Source organism: Anser cygnoides, chromosome 5 (genome assembly GCF_040182565.1).
Source record: "Anser cygnoides isolate HZ-2024a breed goose chromosome 5, Taihu_goose_T2T_genome, whole genome shotgun sequence".
Taxonomy (NCBI): Eukaryota; Metazoa; Chordata; class Aves; order Anseriformes; family Anatidae; genus Anser; species Anser cygnoides.
The window spans coordinates 28,742,335-28,754,572 of NC_089877.1; the positions used below are offsets into that span (position 1 = coordinate 28,742,335).

General features: G+C 39.7%; 1 protein-coding gene across 3 annotated transcripts in view; it reads right to left on the reverse strand.

Annotated features, from left to right (window-relative positions):
- Nucleotides 1-12,238, reverse strand: part of PLEKHH1 (pleckstrin homology, MyTH4 and FERM domain containing H1) — a 50,914-nt gene that overhangs the window by 3,537 nt on the left and 35,139 nt on the right. For 2 of the 3 annotated variants that reach the window (XM_048064983.2, XM_066997696.1), the window contains exons 19-28: nt 11,928-12,104; nt 11,592-11,689; nt 8,803-8,980; nt 8,226-8,381; nt 6,232-6,332; nt 4,588-4,729; nt 3,530-3,672; nt 2,325-2,454; nt 755-841; nt 70-216 (exon numbers count right to left, since the gene is read on the reverse strand). In XM_048064983.2, coding sequence (XP_047920940.1) covers nt 70-216; nt 755-841; nt 2,325-2,454; nt 3,530-3,672; nt 4,588-4,729; nt 6,232-6,332; nt 8,226-8,381; nt 8,803-8,980; nt 11,592-11,689; nt 11,928-12,104 — 1,359 coding nt within the window. Of the gene's footprint in view, nt 1-69; nt 217-749; nt 842-2,324; nt 2,455-3,529; nt 3,673-4,587; nt 4,730-6,231; nt 6,333-8,225; nt 8,382-8,802; nt 8,981-11,591; nt 11,690-11,927; nt 12,105-12,238 lie in introns of those variants that run through there. The other variant, XM_066997697.1, reaches the window with a different exon arrangement.

The window sequence follows — 12,238 nt, forward strand, 5'->3', positions numbered from 1 at the left end:
TGCTTGTACAACATGCCCAGCTGTGATGCTGCCAGCTGCAAAGATGCTCATCGTTCATTTTGTAATTACCTTTGGAATTGCCATTGCAAAAAGGAGTTTTTCTGTGCTGTTTTTTCCAGAACTCCTTTCTTTCATTTGACTGACTACAATCATGAAGTCATCTCGACAGCCTCCAAAGGTCAGCACGGAAGAGTACGAATAAGAGAGCTTCAAGTGCTGCAGAAAACAGACAGTTGAAAAGAGTCATATTTCTGTAAAAGAAAAAATGGCCACCTCAAACTCATATATTTACTATTTAGAGCAAGAACTTCAGCTCTGCAGCAGTAATAGGTAATTGGCTGTAGAGGTAACAGCTGGCAGAGAAATCTCAGAAGAGAATTGCACTTCTAGGATTTTCCTAGCTTGCTTGATGCCCTGCTGCTTCAGAGCAATGGTGCACACTTTGCTATATCCCAGGTGGTAGTAGTGAAGCACACACCGCTGAGGTTTTGCGAGATGTCTGTGGTTGTTTGCTGCCCATCAAAGGCACAGATAGCAGTTTCGTGGAACCTTACCTTACACTGTAGCTGTAATTTTCCTTTGTTTATGTAGCGTTAAAACATAGCCCTCACTTCCCTCATTTCTGACTTCTACAAATTAACTTCTGGATCCAGCTGAAGTTAAAGACAAACTTTTACTGACTTTAAGTGGTTTCAGGGGAAGGTCTTTCTGTGGGAGATGAGTTATTTTCCTTAAACAGTGTTCCTCACCATACCATAGTGTTATAATCCAGTATGCTGATACCATCTTCATTCACAGCTATCCAGACTGGACAGTCTTCCAAGGAGGAAGGCAAAATAGGCTGGAGAAACAGAAAATGTTAAATTTAGACATTTCTTGTATACTATAAAGAAGAAGTTTCTGATACAAAACTTGGGTTTTAAGGATAAAGTGGATGTGAGAGAATCCTATAGGCTTACGTGTGTGACCTGGTTTGATTTTTAAGATGATTTATTTCAAAATCTGGAATAATATTTTCAGATTGACATAGAATTTGGGGACTAGCAGTACATGAGATGCAACAACGGCAGAGATATTGAGATTAAATGCCATTACTGTAGTTAAAACTGAAGATAATGCTAGGACAGTGACAGAAGAGCAGTTCTGTTCTGGTTCTTACTCTGCTGCTGTCTTTCAGGCAGTGAAGCCTGTTGCTTTCCATAGTACCAATGCACATACAGTGCCATCACATCGATGCTTTTTTTTTTTCTTACAGATTTTGGCAAACGTGCATCAATTATCTGTTAAAGATGAGTTATGTGTTATGTCTAATGACATGAATCTTTCCTGGGAATCTGCTGCTATATGGCTAATGCTGTAGGTTTTGCTGTTTAACTATTGAAAAATTATAAACTATGGTAGTTATCAGAAATACCAATATTATTTAAACTGTGGGTGGTACTCTTCTGCTTTTATTACCGATCATGGAAATAATCTTCTCATTTAATCAAGAGGGTCCGTTACATCATTAGACTTTATTCAATAACTATAATAGCTTTGGCTTCAAAGCAAAAGACATTAACCATGAACAAGACACTCTCTCAGGCTTTCAGTAGAGAATTCTGCTGGGTTGGGGAATATGGCTGAGGCTGAGAAGTCTTGTTTTGGTGTTAGTGTGCTAAGATGTTAGTTTAGTCAGGAGTAATAGGTACAGAGCTCTAGCCTGAAATGGGCTGAGGGGTGGTACAAGCTTCTGGAAGAAGCACCCCCCACACACCCTCAATCTGGTTCTTTGCTGTCCTGATGATGCCTGTGGCAGCTTACCCAATATATGCTTCATTTTTTTCTGTTTCTGCAACAGGACATTAGCATTGCTTGCTTTTGTCATGTGGCAAGGAAAGCAGCCAGCTCAGTGTCAAGCAGAGAACAGAGCTGAAATACCCATTCTCCTTTCAGCTAGCATCAGCTACATGGTATGATTTATGGGAGACTACTCCCTTTTTCCTCTCAGTGGTATGTACATAGTATTTTTAAGCTATTGCAGCCTTGATGACCAGAGAAATACCTGCCTGTGAGAGCTTTGGCAAGGGTTTGTAGGAAGAGGTAGTACTTTGTATTACGATGAACTGATGCAGCCAGAAAAGCTTCAATATCTGTTTATTGAACACTAGCAACCCCTAGTGTCCAGAACGCATTTCTCTTCCTTCTTTCTAAACAGATGTGGTACCAGAGCTGTTCATTCAGACTAGAGAAGTTTAGTTTGAACTCTTCCTGAGATAGGAGCATTTTCAATCTGTGTTACCAGAGATCACAGATACATACACAAAAAAATGTGTTCCAGTTACCTTAGCAGCAAACATTTTGGTTCCAAAGAGAGGCCATTTGCGGGCCACCGTTAAATAAATTCGAACACATTCCGGTGGAGAGCATCCCTGCAGCACCATCCACTTTGTCGCCAGCCTGTCAGCCAGTTGCCTTTCAGAATCCAAGACACAAAACAGCACCATTTACTAAAGTCTTCCAAGGGAGTGTGAGTAAAATTATATCAGCTAATAAACGTACCACTCAGGGCTATTCTACACAAATACTATACATAGGGCTGTTAGCACTGTCAGTTATCAATGTTGTGCAAAGCTGAGTTTATTTTAGAAGTTTCTCTGCTTCCACAGTCATTTTACTACTAGTTATACTGTAATGTCCAGGAACCCCAGTCACATACTGCTTGTTCACTGGTGTATCCACTCAACAACTGAAACTACAAACACTTAGGCAGCTGTTGCAGTAAAATCCTGCCCAACTTTATTCACATTCAATTATAGTCTCACCTTCATCTTAACTTGTCTGTAGTATGCTCTAGATGGAGTAGCAATACACATCAACTCTCTCTTGATTTGGCTCACTAGGGATGGCTTGACAGTTATCTTGCCACATACATATGGAATTTACTTCCAAAAGAAGGTAACTGCATTAGTTCCTCCTCTGCATCTCTTAGTAACTTTGGATCTGGGAGATACCACTCTCTCTTGCTAAAACACTTAGAGCTGAGATCCACAACAGCGTCTGAATTCTGTATTTGAGTAATTGGGATCACTGCATAGTGTTTGAGAATTTCTAAGTCAGAACATCAAAAAGCCCTGTCAGAATTACTGCATGGCCTGAAGCAGCCCATATGTGCTGGCTTTGCGGCATGATGCAAATGACATCTGGGTTCAATTGAGACTTAGGGGAAGGGTAAAACAAAAATTCATGAACAGAATTCATTTTAGGCTTAGACATGCTGGAATTTGTTGGAACTGAGTTGCATAATCTGGAAGTGAAAGGCTTAAACTTCTTGATTTGGGGAAAGTCAGTTGGTGATTTGGCTATTTTTTTATTAGTTAACTACCATTTTCTTTTAAAGGAACCTTTTTTTCTGACACTTGTGTTGTTTAAGCTTCTACATTAACCATAAGCTTGATGAGCTCCTTGAAACTTCTTAAGTATCAAGAGAGAATTTTGCAAGCATAATAAATTGTTTTCAGTGCAAACTTCAAGAGGACAAACAACTTACCTGAGCTGTTCAGGAGCAATGTTTTGCTTGTAGCGTTTGGGGTAGAATTTATCTAAGACCTGGTGGAGAAGATGCTGCATTTTGGATTGTGATGTTCCCCCAGGGCTTGAAGATCCCGGTCGATCCAAATCCCCATATTCCACCTAAGATTGCATGTACCATAAGGTTTGTAGTACAACAGAACTATGGGGTTTTTAGTGCAATAGAACATTCCATGGGTTCCCATACTGCTATCTACTGTTTTAACCAGTCATGCAAAACAACATCATCAGGCTGGGGAATTTTGTCTGCAGTATTTACGACAATGAGTGTACAACAGAGCAGCTACGGGAGATATGACTGCTCAAGGAATTCTTTACTGATCTAAGAAAAAGCAAAACAAGATTTGGGCGAGCTACATGTAGGAAGACACTTCTGTATAACTGCCAAGCTTCTGGGGTTTGTTCTCAATTAGCCAATTAAAACAACAGCCTATTTGTAAATAGCATGGACAATGTTCCCAACTTCTTCATCTCTTTTTACATCGTTTTAACAAATGCAACAATTGGTTTCAGCTCAGTAAAAAATGATTGTGCTGTTTATCATGCCCACAACTCATACAATGTGTTTTATGTGGTAAAATGCTAAATGTAAGCCTGGAGGTCTAATGGAAAATCCTACAAAATGCCGTTCCTTGAATAATAAGAGGAGGCTATTGGCAGTGCAATAGTGAAAGCTTTTACTATTAAGCAGACTTCTAATAGGCGATACTATTTCCATATCTTTACTAAGGCACTAATCAGAGCAGTTTTGGGGAGAGTCCAGCCCCATCATGTTTTCCAATATTTTTCTTTGGAAGGAAAGAAGAGGCTGTTCCACATGAAATTTCCTTACAGCAAAAGGTGTTCTACTGATACAGGTATGCTGGTGTGTTTGGCATGGTACACCTCAGACCGTATGTTTGGTAAGAAATATCACTTTTGATGTGAAAGATATCTGCTTACTCAAAGACATTCAGCATGCAGCTGAACTCTCTCTAGGACCAAGAAACAACGATTTCTGCCCGTACTTGTGCTCACCTGAGCCATCAGAGCAACCATTTCCAGAGCTAATTCCTTACTAACAGGAAACCTTCCACTGGCTATTTCGTTGCTGACTTGGAAGGCCAGCAGCAGCCGCTCCCGGTCTGTCTCACCCTTGGCTTGGCTCCGAAAATACAGCCTAAAAAGTAGAGGATTATAGGTGATTAGTGTCTGTCTGTCCCCATCAAGCACAGACAGGCAGTATTTAAGAGATGGCCTTCTCTGCTTATCACAGAATACAGAGCTATCTCTGCTCTAAGGCAAGAATTGTACAAACTTCTACATGGTGGCCTTGCAGACTTGTTATTTTTACCAACTCTGTTTTGAGTGTTTACTCTGAAATTGTTATTAAAAAAATTGTTTTAGCCAGAAATAAGGAACCCAATTAGCAGGCTTTATTGCAAAAAGTAAGGCATTCTTGTAAAAACTACTAGGAAGCTTTGGTTTTTCTCTTTACGCTCAATTTCTTTGACCTGGTACAGCAAGAAGACTAACGCAGGCTGAAGATACTAGCAGGGGGAATGCTTCCCTGAACCATTCCTCATGCATGCCTATTACAGTCCACACCATCTAATTCAAATATCATTTTAAAGTGACACCTGTGATGATATATTCCACAATGCCACACAAGATACTCATTCTAGTGGTTCAGTTAATTATTTTATGTCAATTCAAAACTCACAACGCCATTAGGACCATAGTGACCTTACATATCTTATCAGAGTCCTTGCCATTGGAACAGACCAACCTTGGAAAGACCTTATCAAAATATCCTTGCTGTACAGTCTAAGCACATTCTAGTTCAACAAAATAATATTGCAAAGGTTCACTCCTGAAAAAAATACTTTTGAGTCAAAAGCAATAATTTCTGCTTCAAAGCTCACAGAAACTTATTTTCACCGCTACTGTCACCAAAATCTTCATGTGTTCAATGCAAAACTTTGTGGCTTTCTTTAATCTAGGGGGAGGAGGGTTGTTTTGCCTCCAAACAGAATTCACAGGCAGAAAGCCATTACTAGTTCTCATGCACAGCTCTCCATTCACTTTAATTCAGAATTCCTGTCTTTAATATAAATGATGAACTTGTTCCAGTTTTCATTTTATACCTGTGTCTCATACTTTTATCCTCTATTATCTCTCATCATCTAGGTTTAACATTTCTCTCTTTCTTTATAAAGTCTGGGCAGTGCTGCTACATGTCTCCTTTACAGCTCTTGCCATTTAGAGTGTTGTTCTTGTATCCTTTTCAACTCCATAATTCCGCGCTTAATTGCAAGTTTCATTTTCACTGGTGATTATTCCCCCAGGTTTCTCTTGCTCTCACCTAACACATGTTATTTAATTACATTTTAGGGTCTAGACAAATGAAATTTTGCCAAGTAGTTAGTTTTTAGCCCATTTTAATTCTGTTCCACTATTGCAAAGTGTTTTGGGTTTTACCTCTAGACCATATACCCTCTTGTATACACATACCACACACAGACAAAAGTCACTGCATCTCATGTAGGATCTGACATCATCTTAGCTAAAATAGTTTTGGCACTAACAGTACTATAAATTACTGGCCATCTACAGAGATATATGTGGTCTACAAGTGTTTAATTAACAGCAGTAGCGAGGCCAACAAAGGAAGCACAATACCTGTTCTTATAGGTCAATTTCACAATTCTTGTGCCACCTTCATATTTCCCAGGGTGCAATTCTTTTAAGGCTTGTTCCCATTTTGAAATGACGTCACAGATCTTTAAAAAATATTATGGAGAGAGGAAAGACAAACAGGTGAAACGTACAGTCAAGGCTTGAGGGGAAAGTGAAAAAAGTTCTGTGGAACATAGAAGGTAAAGAAATAGATGGGATCAGCATAAACACAGCCAAAAGTGACAAAATGATTCATTTTTCTGTTACACAGTATATAAAAATTAAAGCTTTGCAACAGAAACCTCCATTCCTAAATCTGCAGAGGGACATCTGTAAGTGAATTCTGGCCTGGTACCAACTCTGTGGCTATGCCTGCATGAGCAAGTCATGTAGCCCAGGAGGAGCGGATCTGCACAGTGAGACAGCTGTTCCTAAGGCCTTCAGCCCACACTATGTGAGATTTTCCTTTGGACTAGCTTTAGTCTGATCAAATTGCCCGAAAGCCCATTATGTTGGATCACATCTTCCAGCTCATGTTTCATGTGAAAACAATCCAGTTCATGCTAAAACACCTCCACAATGTGAACCAAAGCATAGTTAATAGGAACGATTTTTTGCCTCAGAAGTGCCCTGCTGAGCCTACCGAAAGCAGTAATATGTGTTCTGAATGGCAGCTGTATGCATGCTTGGCTAAATTCACATCCCTTGGATGTGAATGTCCAAACTCTGGGAACATTGGGATTTAGATTCCAACTTCATACATCACACATATTATTAGTAACAACATGGTTAACCTCTTTGGTTCCATTCAGATTCTCTAGGTTATTCCAGTTCTTTCACAATTGATCTCATAAAGGTCCCTAGTTCTCTTTTGATAGCATCTCAATAAAAGAAATGTAAACGTAAGAAGCTACATGAAATACATAATCAGATATCCTATCTTCTCTTAATAAGCTGTTGAGGTTGCCTTGGCCAGTGAATAATAACCTGTTAATAACGACTAAAAGCAATGCCTCTGCTTATCTCAGACTCCTTCATTTACTCTAATATCTCGTCTCCCAAACAGTGGTTCAATTATCAGGAAAGCTCCAGATTATCTGATCTGTAACAGGCCATGAAAGCAAAGTTTATCATTTTAAGCTACTTGTGGTCTTCAAACCATCTAATTTAAAGTTATTGGCATCTTCTCCCTGCGTTGCCGAATGTGAAATTTTATACTGTGTAAAGGTGAATTTTTATGTCCCTTGCAGATGTCAGGGCCTATTTAAAGTCATCACTGCCACTATTTCTCCATCAATGCTGTATAACGAATTCCTCTCCCAAGTTAGTACCAAAATTTGATGTGTCTCATTCACGGCCACTAGCCCACATACTTAAGCCAGTCACCCAGCAGCAGCCTGAGTAAAAATCTCCACTTGAAAGATTCATTAATACTTTAACCGCTTTCCCTTCCTTTTCCTTTGATCTAGGCACTCCTCTCTTTTAAAGTGAAGGCACTCTCAGCAGAGCTTTTTCCCCTAAGAACACTCATCAACAAGAAAAGCCAGAGTTATTTGGAGATAGCAAGGAGAAAGATGCTTTATAATCCAATAGATAAGATTTAAACAGACGTGCCAAGAGATCCACAGCCTAACATAAATTTGTCTCAATTAGGAGTGTCACCCTTGATGTTAGTTGTGATATCTGATCATGCTAGCTAGCTCAGTCATGTTTTATTTTTGTGGTTGAGACAAATTAAACTTTAATATGTGCTATAAAATCTGAGTTAGAGCCTTTTTTAAAAAAATTACCAATTTATCACCTATTAAAACAGAATGTGCTTTGTCTTAACTAGGATCTTGGATGAGATATTAATATCTCATCTCTAAATACTAATCTGGATAGGCAAGACCCACATGCATTTGATCTTTTTCATCTGCATTAAGAAAAATATAGTAGTCATTTAGCAGCTCTTCAAAGATGTATGCTACATGTAGCAGAGGAAGAAAAAAAATTACCTTCATGTTGCCCTGCAAACAGTGTTCCAAATCCCTGCCAGAAGGATCATCTGTGAACAGAGAAAATCCCATGTGGGATGGTTTTCTCATTCCTGTCTCCTGGTTCAGCCGCTGGATGAATTCATCAACTGTTGAGGAGCCATCAAAACCTACAACCTGTGATGCAATAGGAGCTAATTGAGCATAACTTTCAAAAAGCGCGACATTGATGAGTACCACGACTAATGAAGCCTAGTTTTCTACAGAGTGGTGTCTCACAATTTACCATCAGTGACTGCATGTGTATTGTCTCCTTTCACATTGCATTCTTTCTCATACTGAGACACTTGCAATGTCTCTTCTTTCTCCCCAGCTACCTTTTCTTCCTCTGACTTGTATGGCTGGGACTGGATTTCTTTCATTTTATTAAGAAGAATGGCTAAAATGGCAAGGAGGAGGAATAGTGTCTCTCTCTATATGTCTGATACATATAAACACTATAAACACTATAGTATATTGTGCTACCCGCTCACGTGAAGGAGGCAGGTTAAGGTGTAGTCCCCTAGTGCCCAGAAGAAAGGCAGCTGCAGTCACTTACCTGGTAGGTTCCGTTCATAAAGTGCACCGGGATGCTGAAGGGCAGTGAGTGGTGGTAGGGATTTCTCAGCAGGATGGACACGATCTCCATCCGTGAGGGCTTGGCTTCCCGCTCGCCAGTCTGCACAGTGCGGTCCACTGATCTCTGGCAGTAGATGGCATACTTGCCTATTTCACTCCTAAGCAACGAGATGGAGATAAGTCACAAACACATGCTTTAAGTATGCCTTGTCCTCATCCATTTCCATGCTGTGACAAAGCATTCCTCCTCAATTTTTTGCTCAAGCAAAGATACATCTCTGTGTAGATATCCTAGTTCGTTTCAACAGACTAACAGCTCACATGAAAAGCTACAAAACAAACCTGAGCTCCACACTTCTGTGAAATTAAGGTAGACTACAAACCCTCTGGGAAGCACAGGAGTATTCCCTGCTCCCGAGTGGACCAGATATAGTACAGGAGTGTCCTCTTCTGTACCCTGTTGCCATCATAATATCCATTGAAACAAGACCAGGTAGTTTGCCCTCACTGTCATGCCAGAGGAAATTAGTTACTATCATGTCAAGTCCTAATAAGAACTAATCATAGATTTTAATGCATTACTTTCAGTAACAGGATTATATAAATTGTTTTTATCAATTTACATGGTTATACAAATTACAAGTTCTCACATATGAATCCAATCTGCCAGTCAATAGCAACTTTAATTCAAAGCAGGCTCAGATTTGTGCATAGTTCAATACAGTACAGGGACAGTTGCTAATATGATTAGTTTACTACATAGTGAAGATATTGCTCCATTGACCAAAAGGATTTAGCCATCTCTAAAGCCAGACAGGTCAATAACACCTGTAGGAAAAACGTTAACAATGCATATAGTGAATAAGTTCTGAAATTGAATGTAACCCAAGGATTTATAACAATGCTCCCACTTTGTAGGTGAGGAGTGGGGAGGCCAATTCCATTGAAGATGCCTTCAGGAGTTCAGTGCTTGATTAAATCTCCAGTTAAATCCCTGCAAGCAACACGGAAGCAAGGAGCTCTGGCTTTTCACTGTAGCAAGATGCTGCTTGCCTCCCCAGTAACATGTTTGAACAATTTTCACAAGGGAGAATCTTGCTTCAGTGAGAAGCTGTTGCTTCTGGCTCCCAAATTCTCCCCAAATGATCCTAAGCCCTGCACCTTATAACTAGAACAGTGCCCTACTTGTGGAGTGTTAGATATATACTTCCATGTCACTTTTCACACGCACACACACAAAAAAAAAAAAACTAGAATGAAGATCTTACTTAAATCTAAATCATAGGCATTATGCAGTGTGTTTACACTTAGCATCGTTTGCTGTGTGAAGCAGGGAAAGAATATCTGCATCTAAGTGGTCATGAAACAGCCTTGTTTGCTCCCTGCAGAGAGACTTGCATATCCCTAAAGCCAGACGGCAGGAGTTAATCTAAGGCTCATTTAGTAACTGCTCTAAATTTCATCTAAACTACAGGTGAATATAAGCACAGTTTGCTGCAACTTCTGTATATTTGTTTCTACCCCTAAAAACTGTTGCATTGTTGGATTGTATAAACAGATTTCCTCTTTGCTTCTGTCTGAAGTTATTTGTTGATAAAGGTACTTCTGGACTAAGAACATGGCAGACAGTTGGCATAGTAATGCTTAAAACTGATGTATCAATTCAGTTTCACAGAGCTCAGCACATCCTTATGAAATTGAATAGTCCTTAGGGGTAGTGCAGCAGCTCCACTACTGAGTTGTGTAGGCCGTTTTGGGAGCTGGTAAATGCACAGGGTTGAAGGGATAGTTTCCAGTACTAGCCAGAAGATCCCTAATGTGTTGCCTTAGACAATGGGGAGACAGCCTGAACACTGAGGAGCTGTGTTTTACACATCTGTGCTTTACTTCTGAGAAGAAATAGCAAATGGGAGGCAGCATGAAAAAAATAAAATCCACTTGATAGAAGGAGTACACAGATTCCTTTTTCAATAGCAGGACAGTTTTAGCTTGAGTTTTGAAGCATACATCGGCTGAGCATTTAAATGAGTATTTGATATGTAACCACTCTTTTTACCTATTTCTGAGTACAGACTGTTCAAACAGACAACTAGAGATCTCTAGCCCTGACCCTGCCAAGGACATAGTCAGACATGCTGAAGATCACATCACCATGGAAACACACAAAGAGCACAGCATGAACACCAAAGAGCATACTGCTGCCACAGTAATCTTGCATTGTTTTCGTAGGGGGGAAAATGTTACCCTGTGTAACACACTGAAGAGGCAACAAAAAAAACAGAATGTATTTCAGGTTTGGTTTTTGTAACTTTTTATGGTGAGTTTTAATCTGCCTGACTTATGCATTGCCAGTATGCCTACTAACCAGACAGCAGAATGTAATCACCTAAAAATCATTCTAAATTTAGCCTGTAACTCTATTAATAAAAGAAATTAATTGCACCAGCAAAGAAATAAAAATAATTTTTAAAACTCCCTGGGTAGCTCCAGTTGCATCTGCAAAAAGTTCTGCTGCTAGTTTTGTGAACTAATATAATATTATATATTATATATATTATATATATTATATTATATATTATATATTATAATTTAATATAAGTGACAAAATGAGTGTGAATGACTGAAGGGGGACAGCCAGATACCTTTAGGAACCTTCCATCCCCTCCCTCAACTGATTTTTGCAGGTGAGTTACAAACTGGTTTCCATCTGTTTCTGTAGTGGATACAGAAGGCAATCAGCTTAGCAAAAGAAAACGTTGCAGTACTTACCTGGGGTCTGCATGGCGCTGGAAGTGCTGTTTGATGTACCAGAGGAAGTGATGTTGTGGCAGGAACAGAGGAGCACATAAAGCCAGGAGTTGCCAGCACTGTGAACATAAAACTGGTCATCATTCGTTCTGTACTTCTTGGCTGTTTTCTTTCATAGAACACTATAACCAAAATGTTGGATGGTGACTAATGCTTCTAGGAGCGACCTTTTATAGAGTCGCACACGGTTCAAGCATTAAGATTCTCCAGCACACCTTTAGCCTCGTTGCTAATTATTAAAAACATGGAATTAAATAGAAAGTATTTACAGAACAGAAGTGACAAAGAAGACTTCACCTGAATGACTGAGTGGTTCTGGGGCTGTCGGCAACTTGTCTGTTTAACAAGCTGACAGTAGATTTCATTCTGCAGCTCAGTGTGCGTCAAGCAGACCTGCAGTGCTGTCTGGGCAAGTGACACATGGTAATCAACAGAGGATGCTTCCACGGGGACATTGATGAACAGCTGACAGGACTGTAAAATAGGGAAGTTAATCAATGCTGTTAATACAGTGACTCCTCTCTGGTGCTTTCCAGCCCAGATTCCCAAACATGTTACAGACAATTAATTCTTCTAAATAACCCTGACAGGAGTGTGTGGGGATAAAT